The following is a 25,233-nucleotide window of genomic DNA, read 5'->3' on the forward strand; positions in this document are numbered from 1 at the left end:
TATGGGAGACACTGGCCACAACACTTCTCACACAGGCAAATTGTTTCATACTTATGTCCCGAGGTTTGTGAACATGACCCCAAACCTAAAGCTTTAACTTAAAAGAGACCGCATCTTGTGAATGACCCAGTGACTTTGATTTTTGGAAGGAGTACAAATGCATATGATGACGCCTCCATGCGAGTTATTTTTAAAGGACACCATTTAGAAGATGCAAGCGTTTTTCTCCGTTGACAGTTCCTTTAAACACATACTGGCATTGTCCTTACAGGGTGTTATTTTTATTGGTGGACAAACTGAAGCATTAAATTTCATGATTCAGACCAGAATAATTTATAACCGATGCTTCGCTAAGGGACAGGAGCCTTTGTTTATCTTGACTGATTTAGGTGAATGAACCAAAAGGAGACAGTGAGTGATAGAGCCGGACCCAGAACATTGTTACGCCTTTGTAGGAACGTAAGACAGGAGACCCAGGGACCCCGGTCTCTGCTGTCATAAAAAAACTCCCAATATATGTCTTTTCTTGCTTTTCTATTCTACAGAAGATTTTATATAGGAAAAAGCTGTTGAAATCATGAAACAAAACTGTACCTAGTATTTGCAAATCAACCCTTGACTGAAAACATAATGAAAATATCAATTTTCAGTTGGTAGGCCAAATACAAGTTCTATTTTAGACATTTTCCCCCTATTTTTTTCAAGTGTGCAACTGAAATGATGATGGTAGTTTCACATTTCTATGATCTACTTTTTCACATTGGACCTGTTTAGAGCCCCAAACCCAGCACCAATTTTATTTTCACTCGATTCTTCTTTTCTAGGGAAACTGCAAATTAAGTTTCTTTATATTATTCCCCAAACTGCCTTCCTTTCTTTTCTCCATCGCTGGGCTCTCAAATGATTGCTTCTCTGTGAAGAACCGAACAATAACAAACCACTGGTGCTGGTTTAAGTCCTATATTTAACCAGCACATTGTTTAATCAGAAACCTAATCTGACCTATTGGGTATCAGATTTGTTTAATGTATCTGAAAATAACATATCTCCATCCTGACTGAGACACTCATCCAGCTTTCCATAGACAACAGAGACTTCTTAGTACAAAACCGGATACAGAAATCACATCATTTGACAGAGTTTGAAAGTGAAAATTGGAAGTTCAACCAATATTTTATTTTTATTTTTATCATTCCACAGAAGGTTTTCTGTGTGGTTGCCTGTTTTGCTTTTAAAATTTTCTCAGACATTATTCTCAAAAGGCACATTTTGGTATATGATTATTATTATATAATATTGTGTTTCAGATTAGATATTTTGTAGGTTGTTTCTAGTGACACCATCTTTTAAACTAATTTCAAAATAGACATAAACATGCTGGAGAGTTGAGTCTGCAAGATGAGGCCAGTTTGGTACAGATGGCCCTCAGTGGCCTTCGTCCCTTTCCCTGGGGTCTCTCTTATTCTTTGGGTAAATCACTCAGGTTCTGATCAGCCGCCGTGTCACCTTTGCCTCATTTCCTGTGAGATGGTTGCTCTGTACTGGATCGGAAATTGGGAGACCTGGTCCTCGCCCTGCCTGTTGTTCACCACGGGCCGAGTTACTCACTCTTTCTGAGCCTCGGGTCCCCGTCTGTAGCGTGCAACCGTGTGTGTATGAGCAGGAGGTGGGCTCGATGGGCTGCAGGCTCGTTTTTCTATGACTCAGAGATAGTCCTGGGTATGCAATGCAAGCCCTGGCCATCCCGTCCTTTTGACGCTTCCTAATTTCCTTGACAGTCATTCTCTTTCTGTACCTTTCCGCATGTATCTTGTTCTGTCTTCTGTATGCTGGCCAGTTAAAATTTACTGAGTGGTCACCCAGAGGCAGCTACTGCTGGAACCGCTCTGTGTTTATTAGCTCACTTATTCTTTACAACGACCGTCTAGGCCACGTACCAGGGAGCTGGGGCACAGAGAGGTTAGGTCATCCAGTCAAGGTCATTCTGTTAGCAAGTAGCTGAACCAAGCCTTAAATTCGGGTCTCCAGGGCCCAGAGTCATGTTCTGAGCCTCGCAGCACTCTGCCTCTTTGCAGGAGAACCTGTGTTCCACCTTAAAACAGCGTTGCCGCGCTCTCTTCACTCTTGGCCTGTCAAGGTTAGACCCCAGACTTGCCTGAGAAGATGTGGTGCTTTTCTTAGGGTTCCTCCTACGTCTGACACAGCTCGGGTGCAGTCGGGGTGTCTTTGTCCCTTGTTTCTGTCTTCACTCAGCGGTTCTTCCCAGAAGTCTCCTTGGTCTTCACCCCAACAGACTCCTGACAGGGCGGCCCAGTCTCCTCACACAGACCCCACGTCTCTGGCTCAGGCTGAAGTCCTTGTGACACATCACGGACAGACGGCCTCCTGTGGAGGAGAAGCACCTAAAAACCGGTGTCGTTGTGCTGGACACGTTATGCTGGACACGCTATGCTGGACACCTTCTAATTATCGGACTCCGTCCTTTATCAGCTCTGGGCTTGATGAAATCATCACTGTTTTCCGCATTTGACCCGTGGTCGCACCAAATCTGCGAAATGATAGGTCATGCTGTCTTTAATGCGGAGAGGTAACAACTACAGGCCTAGGTGTTTGGGGAGAATTCAAGGACTATTTCTTGCTTTTAAAATTTTTTCTCGAATAATTGTGTGGGGGCAAAGCCCCAGAGAGTAGTTTACAGGCTCTCGGCCTCACGTGGAAGGGTGCTGGCTCGGGTAGTAGATGGCCGTCAGCTGTGACTGATTGGCCGTCAGCTGTAACCATTGAGCCATTGGACACTAATATAACTGCTGCGGCTACGGAGGAGAGCGGGGGAGAGCGGAGGAGAGCGGAGGAGAGTCGTCGAGAGTCGTCGGTCGGTTGCAGAGAAAACGGATGGCAGGTCCCACATCCAGTGAACCCAGCCTCCAGTGAGACTATAGTGGTATGACTCCCCTACCTATGGCCCCGTGGGTGTTCCTTTTTGGCCTCACCATATCCTGCATTCTTGTATGGGGAGCGGGAGCAGAGACCCCGCCGGACGCCCTGCATGACACATGGCACAGCGAGCAGGGTCTCCCGCACGACAAATTGACATCTGTCAGTGTGTAGGTGTAAGTGTACAGCATGAGGGTTTGATTTACGGACACTGGGAGAGGATGACTGCAGTAAGTTCAGCTCACATCCATTGTCTCATTCGGATACAATGAAAAGAAAAGAAAGAATCAGAATAAAGGAAAAGAATTATCTCCTTGTGATGGGAACTCGTAGGATCGACTCTCTTAACTTTCTCACATATCAGACAGCGGTGGTAGCTGATGTCACCATGGTTTGTCACCGAGGTGTGAGTTACTCCCTCCACCTCATACTCATCTCACAGCTGAAACTTTGTACCTTTGACCCCTCCCTGTAATTCCCCCACAGCCCTCTCCCCTCCGCCCCTGCAACCTCAAGTAGTCGGACCTCCTTTTCTATGAGTTGGGCTTTTTCATGTTTCTTGTTTTTTAAGATTACACATATAAATGAGATCATATAGTATTTCTTTCTCTGTCTGACTTATGTCACTCAGTATAATGCCGTCAAGATCCATCTATGTTGTCACAAGTGGCAGGATTTCCTGTTTTTTTATGGCTGAGTAATGTTCCGCCGTGTGTATATACATCTTCTTTACCCATTCGCCCACCATCCGCCATCCATGTGACAGAGGACCGTTTCCATAACCAGGTGTCTGCAGGGTCTCAGGCAAGTGCCCAGCTCAGGGCCGATTAATGCGCACTGTGTATGTACTGAGTCGAACTGAACGTCCTGGCCTGTCACCCCTGGACCTGGCTTCAAATTCTGAGTTATTAGAAGTGTCGTCTTAGTCGGTTTATCTCTGCCTGTCTCCTCTCTTGGTAAAATCACCCTAGTTTAGTTTTTTCTCCTTGGTCCTCTTTTCTCCTTCAGCCATCTCAGCGGCTGACCTCTGAGCAGCCTCGTGACCTGCAGGTCCTCTAGCGATGAGGCTCGGGCTTCCTGCTGACAGCTGGGCTCGGGATAATCCCACTGGCAGCTTCCTTGCCCCCCTCTCCTCTTAAGAAGTATCTCCTGCTCCAAACTAGGGAACTGTCCATCCGGTCCCTTCCCACCCTTCCTTTCCTGGCACCCCATCTCCTTTCTCATCGTGGGGGCTGTGCAGCCCAGACAGCCTGTCAGAGTGAGCAGAGACGAGATGGCCATGGCTCAGGAGCCCCAAGGAAGGAAGTGCCTGACGAGGAGGCCGTGTCTCCAAGGTGGGCTAGGTCTCCTTCACCTCCCTTTGCCACCCGCCTTCCCCCACCATCTCCTCCAGGGCAGCCTGGAGCTCGGGCAGGAATGATCCGGGCTCCGAAGTGTTAAGGCCATGTGCCCAGAAGGATGGAGACGGCGATCAGTTATCATTTAGGGAGCTGAGGAGTCTTCCTCCCGGGGCCTGCTCTCCCCTTTCACATGATCTCTGGCCCTGGCCACGGATAGGAAAAAAAATAAAAAGAGGAAAAAGGAAAGAAAAGATTTTCAAAATAACTTGGGAAGTCCTTGTAAACGCTCGTGTTTCCATTTAGCAGCATGAATCCAGCACAGCAGCAGACCCTCGGAGGCAGCAACCACCTGGGAACTGAGGGGAAATGGGTCTCAGACTCTGCAAGTGTCCAGTGTTCTTGGTGGGGGGCTGTGGGGTCGGACTGACTCAGATCCTCTCAGGGGCGGGCTCAGCTCTGAGCTTTCATGAGTAAAAAACCGAAGACCAACGCCATGTGCGTGACCCAACTGTCCTGGAAGCTTCCATTGGAAGAGGACCCAAACCTTAAGCTGTGCTTGTAGCTTCAGCCCAAGTAAGAAAAATGAGGTGGGGTCGCCGGGTGGGGAAGTGGCAGAAGACGGCTGTGTCTTTAAGACTGTCCTCTGGTTATACGTATTTTTTCTTCTATGAATGGGTTTTGCTGTAAATTATAGCTTTGCCCGTGGTCCCTTGGGTCAAAAGAAATAGTCTCTAAACAGAAAACAGCTCTGATTGGTGACTCTCGTCTTCCCTCCCAACCCCCTTCCTAATTGAAACCAAATGTGCAACATGCTGGATGCCGGGCTCCCTGGCGCGTTCCCAGGAATCCTCAGAATGCAAGGTTTCTCTCAAAGGCGTCTTGCATCAGCCTGTGGGTGAATGCCGCCGCCGGGCTCCTCCACCGGCTCAGGGGAAAAAGAAGTGCCTCACAACAAGCGCTGCTTTTGGGGCCGGGGAGCGCAGTGGATTCTCGCTCTTTCTTCTTTCCACAGCTGTGCACTCCTGGATGAGCGTAAGTTACATGCGTGTGTTTTCTTTTTCCTTCATGATTTTTCTTTTCCGAAAACGAAAGCTCTGACTATACTTCTGGCGCCTCCGGAAAAGTTTACAAAGGAGGCAGAAGGGGGTTTGAAGTGAGGCCACGAAGGGAAGGGGCCGGAGGCCCCCTGGCTTGAGGAGTCCCCGGTCTCGTGTGTCTGGGAGGCCGGATTTGCGTTATGAGGCAAGAGTAAAGAGCTCTAACGACCAAGGAAAATGGGAACCGAACCAAGGCGTCCATCGCAGCCGCATGTCACAGCGGCATCGCTGGAGAAGCCGTTGGCAGACGAGACAGGCCGAGCTCCGAGCGAGCGGGGCTGGGCTGGGGTTCCGGGCCGGCCGTGCTGGCGTTCAGGGGCCCTGAGGTTTGGAGGGGCAGCTTTTGTGCTTGTGCTTCTTGAGGGGAGTGGAGATTCGCTGTGAGGAGGGCAGCGTGGGCTGCGGGGCAGCCGGGCCTGGGTGGACGGGAGGGGAACGGGCTGCCCAGGTCGTCCGCCTGCCTCCCTGGCCTGGGCTGCCTTTCCCTTTGTTATCGAAGACGTGGGGCTGTTTGCAGTTGGGGCTACGGAGTCCTGGCTGCAGCTCAGGAGTCCCATCCAAGGGGAAGGAGAGTTTTCCAAGTGGCCGACTCTGTCAGGCCAGCCGCTGGAGGCGGGAGTCCGCCCTGTTGAGCCAGTGGGGCCTCAGCACCATTTTGCCGACGATGGGCTGCACCTCCTCCCCCTGGAGGAGCACAGGGTCCTTAGAGGGGCTTCGCGAGGTCCCCTGGCCTCACGGCGCACATGCTGGGGGGCACAGGGGCTGACGTGCGCGTAGTGGGGCCGAGAACCAGCTGAGGGGCTCCTGACTGCGATCCTGGGCTCGTCCCGCTCCGCGTTCATTTCACGGCTGAGCTCAGTTAGCGTCACCACGAGGGCGCCAGCTCGCCACAGAGTTTGGTGGCGGTTCCATGTTGTGGAGAGAAGGGCCGCCGAGGCCGCGCTCACCCTGCCCCAGGCTGCTGGCCCACGGCGTGCTTCCTGGGGTCGCGTCCCCAGGTCCCCCTGAAAGGCGCTGCTCTGACTTGAAGGATGTTAAGGCTTAGAGAAGCGGAGTGAGTTGCCCAAAGAGAGAGAGGCAGCTAACAAGTTAGAAACTCAGGGGGGTCTGACTCCAAAACTGCATTCTTTTAATTGTTTGCATTTTATCCTTTTATTATTTTTAGTCGAGGTGTAATTGACCTATCATTATATCCATTTCAGGTGTACAATATAGTGATTCGATATTTGTGTACATTGTGGAATGATCACCAAAAAAGTCCAGTTAACACCCATTCCCTTACTTAGTTGTAAACGTTTTCTTGGGAAGAGAAGTGAAACCTGGGCTGTGAATGGCTGGGTGGCAGCCCTGCCCTTACCCTGTTCAGGCCGGGGGTGTCAGGCCGGGGGTGTCAGGCCGGGGGTGTCAGGCCGGGGGTGTCAGGCCGGGGGTGTCAGGCCGGGGGTGTCAGGCTGGGGGTGGCATGGGAGGTTCTCTCAGAGGCGCGTCTGTGTGGCGATGGTTTGTCTGGATCTGTGAAGCGGCTGTGATGGGCGTCTGTCGGGCCAGTGTCTGGGTGGGCGCTCGCCTTTGTCAGGAACGAGCCAGGCTTCAGGTTCACGTTCTGGCTCCACCCCCGACTGCTTGGCAGCATCTCTCGCCCTCTGCACCACGGCCTCCGTGTGTGTCATGGCAGCCAAAGTGGTACCTTTTGGGGTTACTGTTTTAAGAGACATTGGACATGGTGTGTTCTGAAGCTGCGAGGGGCTGAGCACGTGGGTGCCACGGGGTGACCACCCAACACCAGGCAGAGATGTGAACGGCCTCTACCACGCGGCCGTGTGCCCACCTCCTTGGAGGGAAGCCGCCCTTCCTCCTGTGCAATGATCCTGGGTTGTCTGTGAGCACCTGGGGGCCCCGCTCGGCCATCGTTCCCCACCCAGAGAAAGTAGTGGGGCTGCAGGACAAGATGTCGTCCCCACGTCCTCTGTGGGGTCTTGGCTGCCCTGAGCGAGGACTTAGTCAGGACCAGTCCCCCGGTTTCTCCCCCCTGAGCTTTCATGGACAAAACTCTTACGATGTCGCTTTACACAGGGGTGTTTAAGGCTCTAGCAGGGCCACTTCCAGCTTCTTTTGGAAACTGTTGATATTTGATGTTTGAAAAAAAAAAAGCATGGAAACAGTCCTAATGAAAAGAATGGGAACTTGGTGGCATGTGCTTCTGCGTAATGCCACATGTGAGCAGAGTGCCTGGGGGAGGTGCTGTGACACCGTCAGGCCTGGGAGCCCCCACTTGTTCCTGACTTACTCAGTGCCAGCTCCTCAGGGCTGCTGGGGGAAGTGCTGTGATGCCGGTCCAAACCCCGCCACCACCTGTGACGGGCGAGGGGGCTGCCGAGTTACGCTGCAGATTCAACAACCGGCACTGGGGATGGCCGCCCTGCTGGTCACTTTCTTTTAGTGAGTGAGGGTTCGATGACAGTGTGACCAAGCATGTGGTTTCCCGTCATCAGAACTCAGTGACTCCCACCCCCCACAACCCCACTTCTTAAGGCCAGTCCCCTCCCCAGTGACAGCCTGCTCACGGGCCATGGGGCCGCCTGCCTCGGTGGCACCAATCACAGTTTCGGAAGGAGCAGACTCTGCTGCTTACCCCTGGTGACGAGGCAGGACACGCTTTTTCAAGGGAGACAGCACTCAGCTCTCTGAGGAGCCTGGTGTTACAGACCCGAACCAGGCCCAGGCCCATTTCACAGGGAAAATGCCTTCAGCCCCTTAGGATGGCCTATTATTTGGACGTTATTAAAATGTGTGCAAACGTGAACTGCCTTCCTGGACCCACTCCCCACCCCCACCATCCCTCTGGTGTCGAGTGTCTCTGGCTGCGGGAGGCATCTCGTCCACAGCTGTCTCCTTCTGGGCCTTTCCATCGGGGTGTTGGCACGCATCCGTCACCTGGAGAGCCCTGTCAGAATGCGACCCAGGCACCCCCGGGTGGGGAAAGAGGAAGTCATCCGTTCCGTGTCCGGGCACCTGTCCCTGTGGCAGCCCCTTGGCAGGTCTGTTGTGAGGGTCCCTCGGGGTGTGTGGCAGGGAGCAGGTGGCTTTTCGTCCAGCCTCGTATCTGGAGGACTTGTTCACTGGTGTCGAGTAACTCAGAGAACGAAGGGAGGGACACCTGTCTGCAGAGAAGGTGGCCTTGGGAGGACACGCCACTCTGTCAGACCCTTGAAGGTGGAGCTACAGGTTAGAACACCCCTTACGAGACTCGGCGTGGCCGCTCCTGGAGGTCATTCATGGACAGTGATGGGCCACAGGAAGGCGTCAGCAAGGAAAGGAATGGAAACCACGGCCCCCAGGACTGGCAGAATCCACCTTCTTTCCTTTTCTAAAACCAAGACTGACTGAGCTGGAGAAGTAGGGTGCCTTCAGGCCCAGAAAGGGGTCACTTTCCCTGGTGTTCAGTCAACATGACGTTTTCTGTTTAAACTCAGTTCTGAGGCCAGGATGGATTTGTTCCTCGGTCAGCACGAGTTTTTGTGTGTAGCACGAAGCTCTTTGAACCGACGAAGGTGTGGTCTGTCCCCTCCCGAGTTATTATCAGAACACCAGTGCACAGGGGCTGCCGCTCCATGCGTGTCAGGGCTGAGGGCACAGAGAGGTCTGCACCTCAGGGGACAGCTGGAGCGGATGTGGAGTAAGGACGGATAGAGCCGGATGGCGGGAAAGCAGAGCGTGGGCGGTCGGGCTGCTCCTGACGGCTGGCTGGCCGGTGCACTTGGCGGTGAGGACTCGGGCCTGGGTGGTGGGGAATCTGCCCCGGCCTGGAGCACAGCCCTGCTGGACGCGGTCAGTGATGCTGGAGAGGCCGCGTGCTGTGGGGCTGTGGGTATTGCCCCACCTTACAGCAGGCCCAGCGCGGTCATAAGAAGCCTCGATGGTGCAGCACGGAGAGCAGGTTGCAGGGCGGCGGCAGTGGGGGGAGGTGACTCACGAGAAGGCTGCTGTCGGTCAGCCGTCCAGATGTGGTGTGATGGGGTTTAGACCAGGGCGCAGGAGCGAGCTGCGCCAGTGACCGAAGGATGCTGTGACCCGGCGTCGCGACTCAGGAGGGCCCAGAGCAGACAGAAGCCACATGCCAGCTGCAGGGTGGACCCACTTCCCACAAGAGCCCTTAGGGCCTGGTCCCCTGCACCTGTGAAATCCAGGGACCCGGACGACATGGGAGGAGGGCCGCCTTTCCTTGTCCTGGGTCTTCTGACCCGGAGACGTTCTTGGCCTCCTTGCGACTGGCCTGGGCTCGGGCTCCAGTTCCCTTCCCACCTTCTTCCCAGCGCCTCTCTCTGCCCCACGCATGCGTCTCTAGCACCGAACTCTCTCTTGACCCAAACTTGTACTTCTCTGCTCCACGCGTGCACCTGTGTCCGTTGTCGGGAGCCATCTTCTTCATGCTCAGAACCAGACTCACGAGCTTGCCTTACCCACCAGTTCCTCTTCCGGATTTCCCAGGCTCTGCTGGTAGTGCCGTGCTCCTGGGCACGTGAAGCCGGACACCGTCTTGCCCGTGGCAGCCAGTCCCTGGCCAGTCCTCAGCCCTCTCCGCATTGTTCCCCCTCCCTTCCCGACGTCCTTATTCCTGTCACGCTGCCCTGTCTGTCCTCTAGGGCCCCCCACACGCCAGGTGACCTGACAGAGCCTCGCGGAGCCAGCCACCCCTCCCAGGTCATCGCACTCAGCCCTTGCCGGCGTCTCTGGCTCAGCCATGTCCCAGCTTTCTCTCCAGTTACCTATGCATCCTCATCCTGCAGCCACCTGTCGTGGACATCCTCAGCCCATAACGTGCCTATTCAAACTGTCCCCTGTCCTGGGACAAATGACAACATTCTCATGATATTTCGAGAGTCAGCTCAAATGATGCCTCCCGGGCCCTTCAGCCCTGTCCTAAGAGGCGATGGGCTGGGCTTCTCCTCTCGCAGCCTCAGTCTCTCCTCTCATCATCCCAACAACTCCAGGACGTGCGTTTACATGCGTTCCATCTCCTCAGAGGCCAGGGGCCATGTTTTCTTTCTTGGTAGCACCTATGGTGCACCTGGTATGTACTAGCGGATAGAAACCTTTGGGTAAATTAATACTAAATTATTAACTTATTATTCAAAACAATGTGCAATGAAACAACCCAGTGATCGTAATAATTAATAGAATCAAGAATTAATGAGATAAACTAATCTACAGATCTAAACCTGATAAAATCTTGCTGTTGGTGTTCTGCTGTCCTTCCTTTGTGTCTGGTCGAGGGGTGACTTCCTGAAGAATTCCGATTTTGGTCATAGTACGGGGCCAGGGGGTCGTTCACTGCAGGCCAGGGCAGTTTGCTTTGCTGTGAGCTGCCGCTGTGTCCTTTCCAGATGGGGCGCCATGTCATGCGGTTCAGAGGTGGGCTTGGGGCTGGCAGAGCTGGTTGGGATTCTGACCCGTTAGCTGCCAGCCCCGGAGTCTTAAGCACGGGGCCTGTAGTTGTTGTGGGTGCTGCTTCCACTCCTGGGAACTGTTCACAAGGCAGCCTCTTTCCTCATCCTCCCCCAAGCCCCGTGCAGTGTTCCAGTTTCTGTGAGCCCACAAATGCAAACCACGCTGGCCTGTGTGGTTTCAGAGGGAGGCTGGGAGGCCGAGATGGGACCAGGGAATGCCGTGCCATCTTCCCGGCCTGGTGAGCGGGAAAGCAGACAGGCGACAAGCATCTCAGGAAATGCTACTTTGCTGGGGGTGCGTCCTCCCCCGTCTTCCCATGTCCCAGCCCCCTCATCTCCAGACTTCCAGGGAGACTAGGCCTCGGTTCCCTGACAAGCCAGCTCAGCCCAGGACACAGGGTCAGTCCCACATCCTGCGTGTAGGACAATAAAGGGAGGGTGAGGCTTCCTGAGCCTGAGCGCCTACTGTACGTGGGCACGTGGGCACGTGGATGCTTCTTCATGGCTTCAGACACGGGCACGTTATCTCAGGTGAGCCGAAGCTGAGTAGCTCCCAAAGCACATAGCTGGTCAGTCTCGGTGAGGAAGTGAACCCACACGCTCTGCACCAACTTGTGTATTGAAGTCTGCAGTGCGGCCGGGCCGTCTTAGCTGTGTGAGCGGAGGTGTCCTTTAGCCTCTGAGTCAGGGAAACTGTGCACTAACAGTCACTTTGCCACCGCGGTGCACAGGGAGACAGCAGTTTGGGGACCCTTGAGTCAGGACCCTGCTTTCTTCCCCCACCATGATGTGACACTGAGGACAGTGAGTGTTTCAGGAACAAAGAGAGGTTGACGTTTGTAAACATTCCTGTAAAAACAGACACAGAAAGCGTTGGTGCGAGTTTTTCTAGAATAGTCAGGTGTAAAGGGGCAGCAGCATAGCCAAAGTTGGGTGTTTTCTCGGATTTTGAAGACTTCAGCTGCATGTCTCGGTAGGGAACTAGAAGCCGGAGGAAAGCTGTGTACATAAGTGACATCTGTTCTTGCTGTGTGGCCACTTGTCCCCTGCAGTAACGAAACTGGCACCTTCGAGCAGCCTCCCAGCGGCCGAATGGATGCTGAGGGACCAGGGCGGGGAGGGGTCACTGTGGGGGTCCTCTCAGTGGATACGACCAACCAAGGAAGGGAGTGAGCGAGCTGCTGACACCACATGCAGCTGCCGCGGTACGTGGAGTGGGAGCGCTGAGGTGACATGCACAGCGCGCTGAATACGCGTAGGGTTGTTCTAGACGCCTGCAGGTAACTGGTAACGGCCGCACCTGAAGAAGGGGCTGGGCGTCAGCTGGGAGGGGCACTGGCTTGGTCTGTACGGGGCGGGCGGTGGTCCCGTGTTGGCAGGGGTCCCTGGGCGTCCTGGAGACACTTTCAGGGGATCCGATCCAAGGTCAAAACTGTTTTCATAATAACACTAGGGTGTTTTTGCCTTTTTCACTCTTTCTCTCACGAGTGTACGGTGGGGTTTTCCAGAGGTTAAATGACATTTGGTATTGCAGCAAATTGAATCCAGAAGCAGATATGAGAGTCTGTGTTCGATTTAGCCAGATATCAAAGAGATTTTTAAAATGTAAAGCAATGTCACTCTTTTCATTGAGTATTTTTTGAAAAGACTTATTTTTTATAAGAAAATTATTATTTATGTTAACATGCAGTTGTATTGTACTGAATTAATAAATAATGAAGTAACAATCCTCGGTTTTAACTTCTAAATGTGTAAATATCAGGGGTGTAGCTCTGTGAACCCAGTGTCATGAGGCCACGTCACATTCCTTCCATCCCTGGGGCGCTTGGGGGTGTCTGTCTGGCCGTGGTGAGGGGGACTGTCAAGAGGGAAAAGGGCGCATGAAGCAGAAACGTGTACTAAAGTATTGCTTTCCCTTCTTTCCCTCCATAAAGGAAGATCTACAACTGGTGTGGGGTTCAATGTTCTAGAAAGTTCTGGGGCCTGTGGCTTGAAGCAGAGAAACTGTAATCATTGAAGAGAAACGGCCGCTGCTCTGAGAGAATGCCCTGCACCTGGTGATGTGAGTAGGACCCGTCCCTGATGCTCTGTCGCCACATGAGGTTGGGGGTGACGGCAGGAGAACCACCTCGAGCCCTGGCTGTGTCACAGGGGGAGCTGCGCGCTCGGGTTCTGGGCCTGGAGCTGGTGTGAGGTGAGGAGACCTGTGTTTGCCTGAGGAAACCTGGTGTTAATGTCATGTCCCGGTCACACCTCGCTGAGCCAGAGTCCCCCCCCAGACCGCAGGCACTCCTGGGGGTCCTGGCTCTGGGCCCCCGAGAGCTGGGCCTTCCCTGCTGCTACAGGACCCACCGATCCCTGGGCTCCTGGGTCAGCCTGGGTCCCTGCCAGGGTTATAGTGCTGTTCATTTTTTTAAAGTTGCCTTTGTCCACCAGTCATGTGAGGTGCCTTACAGAAAAGGACGCTTCCAGGACTCCGACCAGCCGGGTCATAGAACCAGAGTCCTGTAGTCGGGTCTGGGGACTGCAGCCCAGGCAACGCCGACCTAGCTCGGGGAATCGGGCGAAAAGACAAGCATGACGCACAGCGGAGCTTCCGCGAGGGTCCAGGACGCACTGGCACGTGTCGCGGGCTCTGCTGCAGGAGTTGGTTTGAGTGGGACTTGGCAGTGTGTGTCGGTTGGCAGGGTCCCCAGGAGTCTGTGACCTCCTCAGCCTGGAGCTCCCGGAGCAGGCAGGAGCCGTGTTCCCTTCCCGTCCGCAGCTCCAGCACTGAGCACAGGGCTGCAAGGCACGTGTGCAGGGAGAGCCCCCAGGTGACAGACTCACCGTGTCCCTGGACGACTGAGTAAATGACGTGGGCTGTGAGCTCTTGTTAGGGCAGGGTGTGGGCAGGCGGGGACAGTAGCATTTTCGCACTGTCCCACTGTTAGATCTCATTGCATTATGTGCCCCTTTGTGTTTATTATCTGGGGAACCCCCACCCCCCTGCTCCTTAGGCTCTTTGTCCCCTCTCCCCACCGAGTGCGGTGACACGAATTCCTTTCCCCACTCATGATACCTGAGCGCTAAGAGGCCTTCACTCGAGCCTTCAGGGCATGCATTTCAGGATGAATAATTCACAGTGGTCAGGCTGCACCTAAGCACTAAGCAGCAGTTACTGCAGGGCTCTCCGTGCCATGCGCTCCCTCCAACATTATCTGAGTCGTCTGCTTCACTTTGCAGAAACTGTCATTCTGCTCTTCTGTTCCCCTGCCCCCCGATCTTAAGTGACGCTTTCCAGACACGACTGTCTCACTGTCTGAGGCGTGTGCCATGTGCAGCGGTGGCGTGTGCTGCGCATGCCCTGCCCTGGCCGCGGCCTCACCTGGCACCGTCTCAGGCACCCGGCTGCACACCAGGCCCGCGTCCTCTTCTGAGCACCACAAGGCTCAGCTCTCCCGTCTCTTCGGAGACACAATGAGTTGCAGGTCCCATGTGTCTTCCTGATAAGAGACCAAGGAACTGAGCGCCTGAACTGGACCAAGGACGCACGGCCACCTTCTCATCAGGTGTCACATCCTCAGTGAGCACTGACAGCCTTCGGGAAAAAGTCCCCAGTTCTGTCCAGTTGTCCGTTTGGGGCATAAACTTCACAGGCTGAGTGTTTATAAGCCAGTGGCGCCGTCCCCTCGTGTGTGTTGGAGCTCCCAGGGGACACCGTCAAGATGGCCACCGAGCTGGAGGCTGGCCTTTGGGGCCCAGGGTGCAGACGTCCCCTCTGCCCGCCCCCCGCTCCCTTCTGCTTTGCAGCCTCCACCTGTTCTCGTTTCTCTCTCCGTTTCTTTCTTGTCTCCCTCTCTTTCTGTCTTGCCTTCTCTCCATCTGTCACTCACACTGTCTTCTCTCTCTCTCCCAAAATGGCTCTTTCTCGTGAGGGCAGCTCCCTGGTAGCAGCGCTGCCAGCATTAATTTCTCCTTTAAAGGAAGCGCTTCTATTTCCAACTGTGACTGGATTTTCTTTCAGGAGTGAGAATCTGTCTTTCCCCGGTTGTCTGTTTCTCATGAGTCTGGTGGGAGGTCTGTCTCGTGTGTCCTGGAGGTCATGTTTTCTAGGGTGTTGGCGGCGGGGGTGCTGTGGGGAGGGGTGGGGGGGCTGTGCCAGCCACAAACCTGGGGGTGTCTGCTTGTTGCAGAACGGGGGATGGTCCAGATAAACGCGACAGGTGCTACACAAACCTCGACGTCTGAGATTTCGGAATTGGGCTGTGCCAGGCTGGTTTCAGAGCTGCTCTCCTGGGTGTGCCCGCAGAGGAAAGGGCCCTGTAGGGGGCACATGGGGTGCTGTGACCCGAGGTTGGCTCAGACCGCTGGGGAAACAGGGCTCTGCCACAGACCGACCGCACAAGCTGCGAGCAGACTGGTCACGTGAGGAAGGGCTATTGGGCGAGAGAACAGTGTGCTTGCGCTTGCTCGTGCGGCCCCAACACGTGGGGTGACGTTTTCACTCCCTAAAACAACCACAGTGTGCCTTGTGCGCCTGTGATGTGTGGGGACTCTGCAAGGGACCTGAAGGGGCACAGACATAGACAGGAGGCAGCCCCAGCCGGAGTCGCTCACACCAGTAGGACGAGAAAGGAACAAGGAGAAGTCCGCTCAGGGACGTGAGGCTGGGCCCGGATGCTGGGCTATGGCTGAAGGAGGCAGAGGGCACTTGCGCTGGGTGCCCAGCGGACGACGCCTGGGCTGTGCAGACCTCGGAGGCTCAGCCGGACGGAGTTTCTGTAAAGAGAAAGGTGTGGGTCCATCTCCATGGGTGCGGCGTCCTGCGCAACAGGGATGGCGCTGGCCGTGTGGGAGGTGGGGAAGGAGGACAGAGGGCCTCCGGGGAGAGAGGCTTCGGGTACAGGGCTGGAAGGTCAAGCGGGAAGGTGGGGTGGCTGCCAGGCCGGGACAGTTCTGGCCGCCGTCTCTGGGCTCCAGCGTGTGCGTCGTGCTCACTCTGGGAGGGGTGGCTGCGCTCTTGCAAATGCTCACTTCTGACACCCCTGCTGAATGAGGGTGCAGCTCTGAACCAGGCCTCAGGTGTTGTGCGGCGAACCCCCAGGGGAGAGACTCAGGCCTCACATGTGCATGAGGTGCTTTGAGTGGCGTTTTCTAAGGCTGCAGCCTCCTGTTTGCCGTGGTGTTTGTTCTCAGCTTGTAGGAGTAGCCACAGACGGCACTGCCCTCCGAGCAGAGGGAGGGCTGCTGGCCAGAACCTCGTTCCACCGTTTCAGTGTTCACTGCCTTGTAGTCCTGTTTGCATTTGCTGTTGTACCTGGGGTGGTGGGCGCAGGAGTGACGCTGAGGGATCCTGGGCCAGCGGTCAGCACTCTGCCCCTGAGCCTGAACCCTCCAGCAGCCCCTGCTCCCAGGCACAGAGCCCTGGCCCTGCCTTCAGATGGAGGAGGGGGTGGGCTGTCCCTTGTAGGCCCGTAGCATGTGTCACCGCTGTCTCACTGTCTTATAAGAGACATTCGTTCAAACTCTATATTGATGAATTTTTTTGTGTGTCTGAGGTTTGTCCCCTTGACAGGTTGTGAGGTCCTGTCTGTGCAGGTCTGAGTCTCCGTCAGGTGATTTTGCTTTTGCGTGACATGTAGCCTCGTGTTACACTCACATTGTTCTGTTTGGGGCAGAAGCCCCGGGTGGGTGGTCTGGGCTCCCGGAACCCACCTGCTGCCATGTCCCACCCCAGTACTGAGTCTCGAAGAGGACGGTCCAAACGGGCCTTTGCAGCTGAAGGACTCTCACCGGCAGCATCACGACCCCCGAGCTTGCCGGCCAGGCAGACTCTTGGCGTCAGACCTCAGAATCTGTCATGGGATCGCCGCTGGGCCACGTTGGTCTCCGACATGCTGTCCCGTCACCTGGGATTACGCTCAGTGTACACACTGACACTGTCCCCGGTTACCTAGGTAACGGCGAGACTGCAGAGCCAGCGGCAGCTTCCTTCCTAAGGGTCTCGCTGGGCCTCATTCCTCCTCAGGCCGACACTCCTGCCCAGAGCAGCAGGGCTGCGGCAGAGGTCGGGCCCGCGGCCTGACCGCTTTGTCAGAACACGGCTCTGCCCACTTCCTCCATGTGGCCTGTGGCATCCTTGGTGCCGTGGTGGTCAGGTGAGTGCTCCCTGCGGACCTGAGAGCAGCAAGCAGACCATCAGGGCCTGTGTGGGGGGGTGGGTGTGGGTGGGAAGCTCTCACCCTGCTGTGAGACACACAGAAGGAAATAGCTGTGACCTTTGGTCCTTGTGGCAAAATTTGCACCTTAATCCATTGTGGAGACGCTGCATCAGAAACCTACTTCCCAGGTGGGCAGTGAAGAGTCCTGAGCCCCAGGGCCATCCAGGTGACAGGTGCCGGGGTGTCGAGGCCCCGCCCCCCAAACACGTGGTTGTGATTGTGTTGAGTGACTCTTTCCTCCCCAAATTGACTCCTCTAACTGTTCAAAATGAGTTGGACTTTCCTCAGGAATTAGAAAGAGCCAAGAGGAGGTTCTGAGTAGAAATTCTGTGTGGAAATGTTCAGGACCGTGGACACAAGCAGCCTGTGTGTGGGGGACCCGCGTTTACCCCTGAAGCCCCAGCCCCGCCCCAGGCCCTGGGCTCCAGGCCCCGTCCTCTCGCTGGGAGAATCCCACCGCCCATACCTCACCTGCGGTGTTGATGGTGAAACGATGGACCTCGCGGGCCCCAGGCTGGCGGCTTGTGCCCAGGATGTCCAGGGGCCACTGGCAGGGCGTCTGCTCCCAGACGGGCAGCGGGACGTGTGGTGGGCCAGCGGCCAGGCCATCCTGGAAGAAGCTGGTGCAGAGCCAAATTCCAAAGGTGGCGGGTGCAGGAGACTCAGGGTCCTTGTTCCTCACCCAGAGTCCCCTGGGGGCTCGTGGGTCTTCCACACACTGTCCGCTGCTGTTCTAGTTTTACTCGCTTTCTTTCCCTGTCTGCAAAGCCCAGGACACTGAAAGGGTTTCTGAGGTGGTGGGGTGAACAACCTCCATTCTAGACTCTGTCTTACCTCCCACGAATTCTGAGAGACTGTGGGAGCGAGTTTGGGCCCCACGTGTGGTGAACCCGCTGCCCTGTTGCCCGGGGAACCGATAGTAGATCCGATGAGCAAGGCCAAGTGCCCCCATCCTCCCGCCTGTATCTGTCTAGTCCTGAGAGCCTGGGCTGTGGAACCATTACATAGAGAACGTAGACGGGAGGCAGGAGGGTAAGGTCCGGCTGCCACATGCTGTGCGTGATCTGGCATCAGACGAGAAGGACGGCAGAACGGGAAGGAGCAGAGGCTCGGACCCTTGGTGTCCCCACGTGTGCTCTGAGGACAGAATGTGCGACACGGCAGCAGAGCAGAGAGAGGGCACCACAAGGCTGAACTCCCAGATTTGGGGGAACTAGGGGGTTTAAGGAGTGGGCACGAGACCCAGGGCTTGGCTAGTAGCGCCCACCTGCCTAGTGCTCGGTCACTCAGAAGTGGGGGGCACAGCGGCCAGTGCCTTGCACATGGTTGGACCTCGTTCCGGGGGTAGCAGACCTGTGGCTCGGGTGTGAGACAGCGGTCAGGGCGTTGGCTTCGCTCCAGCAGGCCCTGGTCTCACTGGTGTGTCAGGTGGGACAGACCAGCAGGTGCGTGGGGGCCGTGACGGGCGGGTGGGCGTGACGGGTGTGGAGCAGAGCTGGCGGGGCATCAGCCCTGGAGAAGTCCCCTCACCCTGGCAGGAGCCATGGCCAGCCTCCTGTGGCTTTGGATTGAAAGCCAGCGAGTGCATCCAAGGGGAGGTCATGAGAACACGCCGGCTGGCCGTGAGGACCAGGAAAGTGCCGTTAGTCTTCTTGTTGTAAAACTTTGCTTTGCAAAGCGTCGGTCCAGGGCACAGAAGCCTCTGCGTGTGGATGTAGGCCCTTCACTGGAAGCCCAGGATGGAATGTCCCGTGATAAACCGCTAGGAATCTGAGAGGCTGGGAGAGGCAGGCGGGGGTGGTGGTGGCAGCGGGACAGGCTGGGTGTACAGGGTCCGGGGACAGAAGCCATCTGGGGGAGCAGGTGTTAAAGTTCATTAGGCTGTTTTCTCCCTCCAGTCTATTTTATTTTCTCCTGTTAGGAAATATTTGTGTCATTAAAGAAATGCTATTAAAATGGAGAAACTACTTTCATTCAGTAAAAACCTTAGTAATTCTGTCTATATAATGAAACCCCCAGAATTCATATGAACAACCTTAAAAATGTTCGTACTGTTTGCTGCAGGAATGTCACTTTGTGAATCTGTTCTGAAAGGGACAAAAGTCATGCACAAAGTGGTGCATCAGGTACAGAAGAGAAGCACTCTAAACGGCTAGCACTGACGGTTGGTTACGTACATGGATGGTGAGCCTTAAAAATGATGGTTGTGAGAATTTTAGATAACACAGATAACGTATTTGTGGTTTTCTAGTAACGGAAATCAGGAGTCATATAAAGGTAGTAAGTCAATTGTGTAAAAATGCACAGAAAAAAAAACCTGAAATGAAAATATGGCAAAATATTAACAGTATTCGAGTTTCGGTGCGGAGATTATAGGGACAGTTTTGGTTCTGCATACAGTTGAATGTTCACAAACAAGCGTGCGTGCCTTTTGCATCAGAAAAAAGAAATGTAAAAAGCTGTGTAGTGTTTAAAAGGGGGGCACTATTATAAAGCTCTCTTTGTTGTTCTCAGGGAGAGCTTGTGGAAAGCCTCATGGCCTCCTTCCTTCCCGGGGATTCTGGGGTCATTTCGCTCTCAGGGTCTGTCCTGCTAAACGATCCCTACATGTCAGTCTGCTCCGGGGACAGACAGAGCAAGTTTGCTGTTTGAGCTTTGCTCCGACACGTGCAGTCGTTCTCTGTCACCTACGTGGAAAAGCAGATGCGAACCGCTGTCTGGTGACAGCGTCTTTCCCAGTCACATCCCACCTCTTCCCAGCTCACGTCCCATCCGTTCCCTGCATGCGTTGTCTTCTCAATCATCCCCCCCTCAGACTTGCTATGTCTCGCACGTGTCCCCAGCTTCCCGTTTCTGAACCTCTCCTTGTTCCTGGACAGAGGACCAGGGGCCTCTTTCCACACGACAGGTGGCGAGTGCTGTGTGGCCACCTCTCTGGATCTTGGGTGGCACGCCGGGGCCCTGAGGGAGGGTGACAGGTGGTTGCCAAGGCTCCTTGCAGCTCTGAAGCCTGGCGAGCTTGTCCCCTCACTGCCTCAGGTGTGCTGGTTCACCTGTCTGCGCTTGGCCTCAGGTTGGGACCGCTGCCCAAAGCGCCTGCCCCCTCCTCTCCACCTGTCCAGTGGTGCACTCCCTAGGTCATGTTCCTTTTCTGTCATGATGTGTCCCCAGCGGTTCCAATTACCGTTTCCCCCCAAATCAGACCTAGGCGGACAATCAGCTCTAATGCATCTTTTAGAGCAAAAATTAATGTAAGACCCAGTCTGATATGTTTATTTATTATATTATATTATATTATTACATTACATTACATTACATTATTATATTAAAGACCCGGTCTTATTTTACTATATTAATTTTTATATTAATTTTTGCTCCAAAAGATGCATTCGAGCTGATTGTCCGGCTAGGTCTTATTTTCGGGGAAACACACTAGCGGTGACTGGGTATCAGCGCCCTGGCACATCCAAGAATAAGTAATATTTGGATAAAACTTCAACTCCAGGGGGAGAGACCAGAATAAGTGAGCCTCTGAGATGCAGACACACAGCTCTCTAAGCCTTCCATGGTCAGGAGCGCCAGCCTGTGACCCCACGTAAGGGGACAGGGGCCTCTAGGCTGAAAACCCCAGAAAAATCTCACAGAGGCCACGGCGAGCCTGTGTTTCTTTACTTTGAGTCAGAGGAATGTTTTCTTTTCACCCGCATGTAAACGTGAACTTCACAGGAACCGCCAGAGGGTGGTCCCCCTCTACCGGCCGTTGGCTTGACCTTCAGCTCGTGGGTAATTTCTGCCATGACCAGAGCCCTTCTTCTCTCCCTTCAAGTTCCTGCCAACACTCTCCTCCCTGCTTTCTTGCCACGACCTCTGTGTCCCCTTTTGCTGGACAAAAGTAAGAGGCTGGTTGAGAACATGGAGGACGGGGCCTTGCCAGGTCCCAGCACACAGGGCAGAGGGAGGCGTCTGTGCGTCAGCCTGACAGCGGCGAGGCAGACAGCAGCTCCCAGCTACCTGTGGCTCTGCCCGTGGAGTCTTCTTTTTCCTTCTGTTTTCTTACTAACAGCGCCAGACACGAAACAGCTTAAGGGCAGAAATCCTGCTTGTTCATCTTTGCGGCTCCATCTGGAACCAAGGATGGTGCTAAACATGGTGGGCGTGCAATGAATGAGCAAACAGGACAGACACACTTCAGCGCCAATGGAGGGAGGGTCCAGGGCCCTGCGCAGAGCCCTGCTGGCTCATTGCTCTGCGTGTCGTCAGGGTGGGGGCACACAGTTCTGCCCGCTGCCTATTAAACAGGGAGGGGAGCCCAGAGGCAGCACACACATCGCGTGCTTGCAGGACTTGGGCAGCAGAGCCAGGCCCCGTGCTGCCTAAGCACCTGCAGACTAGTGAAGGGAGTGGGTTGTGTTTCTTGGGGGTTCATGTCTTACAACCTCTGCCGGTGACCTGGGGACAGACAGGCACAGGATCTTCAAAGGTAGCCCTGATTGCAAACTTTCATGGGATAGTGACGGGAAAATAGTTTTGCTACATTTTCTCTTTCTCTCGTGGACCTTTTAATTTTCTCAGCAAAAGCAACTGACTGATTTGTTACTAATATGTCTGAACGTGACACCTGTTAGAGACTTTTCACGTGAATTCACAGACCAGGGGGAAATGTCCTTTGTCAGCCCTGCAGCCTGACTTGCAGTTCGTGCAATGTTCTCTTTCCGCCGTGGAGTCTGCTAGTCAGTGGCAAAGCAGTGAGGTGTCACCATGTGCGTGTAACTAGGCAAGATGTCCAGCGACCAAGTCTGTCTGCTCCCGCTTCTCAGACCCCACAGCCCAGCCCCACAGCGTGACGGCCGTGGTCTCTGAGTGACTGTCGTGCACACGTTCCCTGAAAGTGTCGGTGAGACGAGTCGGGTCAGCAGTAACAACATGACTTGTTCTGATTGTTGCATCACTAGAGCCAGTGGATGTATCATTGTTAAGGTAATAGTCGCTAAGTTTGAGTACGTGTGACATGCCAAGCACAGGGGTCGCCGCCTTGTGTGCGTGATTTCATTCACTCGTGCAGCAGTGCTTTCTTTGTTTGCCTGCATTTGGAATGTCTGGCATACCTTTCCTGCTCTCCGCTGGGTTCGCCAGCCCTGAGGTAGCTGCGTCCGTGTGCACAGGGGCCGTTTTGTGTCTGCGTGTGCCATCTCCCATAGGGCGCGAGCCTGGTCACAGGGCTGCCAGCACTGCGTGACCCTCCTTCCAGCACGGAGACCTGCACGGAGCAGCGAACAGGTGCCTGGAAGCTCCTTGTCCTGGGCCGGTGGCACAGAGGTGACGTGGGGGCTGGTGGGGTGACTGACCCACTTCCCCTCCTGACTTCAGGGCTTAGAGACCCCTGTCCTTGCAGAGGTCTCCTTCATCCTCGGAAAGAGATCTGACCTTTGTTTGAAGACTTCATTTCTGCAGGAGGAATCCTAGTTCCTTATTCCCCAGAGTCTGCACCTGTCAGACACGTCACAGGGTTCAGGCCTGGGAGGCGGGCGTGGGCTCTCCCTGCTGCAATGCTTCTGTGCCGCAGCGTCTCGGCCGCCTGGAGCAGCACTGTTCACTGTCACCGACTGGAGGCACGTGATTCGGCCGCCCTGGGCTGAGCAGCCTGGACACTCAGGGGCCAAGCAGAGAGTCAGGAGCAGAGGACACACATACCCAGAGGCTTATTGCAAGGACTTGGCTTGGGTGCCTTTTGGTGGCCGGGCCTGCAGGAAGGGCCAGCGGAAGCTGCTCTTCACGTAGACGCCCCCCTCAGGGAGGCTCAGATGTGCCCTCAGGCCTGTCCCCCGAGTGAATCAGGCCAACACGTGGTCCAGGCCCGTGTCCCTCACTTAGGGTCGAGCGGTTGCGGATTTTCGTCGCATCTCCAAAGCACCTTCACAGTGGCAGCTGGGTAGGACTCACGGGGCTGGAGCCTCGTCAGGATGACAGAGCAGGAAGCTGTAACAGTGGTGACAGACGCGGGGCCACCCAGTGTCCTGTGGGCATCAGCAGTGTGGCTGAGGTCGCGCGGGCTGCACCCAGCTTTCTGTGCCTCGGTTGCTTTAACCAACTGCAAGCCCTGAATGGCTCTGTCATCGGTAGATACTCAGAGGTCTGTGCAGTTTGGAGGGAAAGTGGCTTCTGTCTGATTTGCCACAAGCCAGTGGTTCTGGAGCAGTGACTTCAGTCACTTGACTTGGGGATGAGCTGGACGGTGCCAGGGCCTGGAGCCCTTTGGCCAATTTAAGCCTTGCAGCAGTCCTGAGAAGACACCTTTATCATCATTCCCATTGTATAGATTGGGAAGCTGAGGCAGAGAGAGGCTAACGGGCTTGCCCAAGGTCATAGGGCTCTGAAGTGGCAGAGCCGGGACACGTGCCAGGTGCTCCACTCTGCACCACCCGGTGCCAGGAAAGTGACAGCTGAAGGGGAGGGACTGTGTCCTGGTCATCGGACGTACAGGGATGACACTGACAGGCGCTCTCCTGTGACCCTGATCTCCAGTGGGGAGGAGGGAAAGCCTGGGACACTGACCTAGAAGCGGTGTCACCTGGTCAGGTAGGGGACAGAACAGGCTCAGCTGTAGGACCTCACCCCCTCAGTGCTGGCTCTGATGCAGTTGCATACCTGACTAGTTAGGGCACAAATACCACTAACGGGGCCTGCGGTGGGTCATCCTGTTGGTGCCCTGGTATATGCTGGTGCAGTCAGAGGACCGAGACGCGATTGTGGTGACATTGGCTGCTGGCACTCGTGGCTTTCTGCAACTGCAGTCCAATCGACTAAACGTTTCCCACTGCTTGTGCAGTGTGAGGGTGACTGGTTGGAAAATGTGAATGACATTGCTTCGGGGACTTCCCTGTATGCAGGGGAAGGGACAGGCCATCGAAAGAACCTGCGTTCCGGCCCATTCTGAGTGACTTTTCCCGGCGGGACGACGGGCTGCTGCCAAGAGCGCACCGAGTGAGACGGCCCCCGTGGACACAGCTCTGTCTGTGCAGGGCGAGACCGCCTCCCGCCTCCCGTCAGCACGTGCACTGGTGTGTGTGTGCGTGCGCCAATCAGAGCCTGCTGTTTCCTGTCGGACACTTCCTGAGTGTTCCCACGGCAACACACTTCCTCTCACGCGGCCGCAGTGGGCGGTAGAGGTCATTGTGACATCTACTGAGAAGGCAACTGAGGCCCTTCCCTGCCAGGCGATGCCACCCGTCCTGTCCTGAGGGATCAGAGGGTGGACAACCTGCGATGTCCCCTCAAAGGCTGTCTCATTGTTTCACTTATTTACGCGTGTGATAGTCTTGGGCTGTAATTTCAGTAGACGGACTTCTGGAAAACATGTGAAGTGTCATTTCAGGGCTTACCAAGGACACAGGAGACAGGCCACTGAGTCCCGTCTTGTCGTTGGTGCTGTGACAGTAACGCCCGCTGTGTGCTGAGCACGCCCTGTGAACACGCTCCTTCCCCGTGCGTCCCACTCACGGCTGCTCTGTGAGGGACGCCCATCACCCCCGCTGCACAGCAGGCACAGCAGTCGGGATGTTACGTAACCCGCCAGTCACAGCCCTGAGTGGTGGCGCTGGCATCCGGCTCCGAGTCCCTGCTGTTAATTAGCCAGCAGCCCAGCATGGAAAGGTCACTGTGGTGGGGGTGCACGCGTGCCAGCTCTGCCACAATGTCAGCCTGTGTCGTGCTGGCTGAGGCTTGTCTTTTCTCTGCTTCTCATCCATTCACCAAACGCCTCTTCATAGCTGACCTACTATGTGCCAGGCCTTGTCCGGCCGGGCACAAGCCAGGGAGTGAGAGACCTGGGCCACGCTCCTGCCGAGTTCACAGTGGAAGTTTCTCTTTCCTCATCTGTAGGAGACGGGAATGAACGTATTAAAAACGTTCCCGTCCTTTTGAACACCCGCCTCTTTTCATAAACGTAAACATCCCGCCTTCCGTAATGTTCTTCGAATTTCCAGGATGTGAATACTGAAGCAGTTACAACCCCGCCTGATGTTTGTGGCGGTCACAGAGGCCCTCGTGGCCGCCTGGGAGGTTCTGATCCACTGCCCCCTGCCCTGCCGTCTGGGTCCGAGACCCCGGGACGTGCTGTCCCTGTGATGGCAGAGGGCCACAAGCAGCCTTCAGGCGTAGGGAGTGCTGGCTTGTGGCTGTGCTTGTTCCTCCACCCGCTGTGGCGCTTGGGTTT

The 25,233-nt window shown here is 55.1% G+C and overlaps 1 protein-coding gene across 4 annotated transcripts in view; it reads left to right on the forward strand.

The window, feature by feature from the left end:
• DDR2 (discoidin domain receptor tyrosine kinase 2) overlaps nt 1-25,233 on the forward strand; it is a 99,653-nt gene that overhangs the window by 17,101 nt on the left and 57,319 nt on the right. The window contains exons 1-2 of one of the 4 annotated variants that reach the window (XM_074322056.1): nt 5,068-5,306; nt 12,753-13,012. Coding sequence is in view for 1 of the 4 variants with exons in the window: in XM_074322055.1 (XP_074178156.1) it covers nt 5,174-5,306 (133 nt within the window). In the remaining 3 variants the exon portion in view is untranslated. Of the gene's footprint in view, nt 1-5,067; nt 5,307-12,752; nt 13,013-25,233 lie in introns of those variants that run through there. The other 3 variants (XM_074322057.1, XM_074322059.1, XM_074322055.1) reach the window with 3 other exon arrangements.

Source organism: Rhinolophus sinicus, linkage group LG17 (assembly GCF_036562045.2).
Source record: "Rhinolophus sinicus isolate RSC01 linkage group LG17, ASM3656204v1, whole genome shotgun sequence".
In the NCBI taxonomy this organism is placed as follows: Eukaryota; Metazoa; Chordata; class Mammalia; order Chiroptera; family Rhinolophidae; genus Rhinolophus; species Rhinolophus sinicus.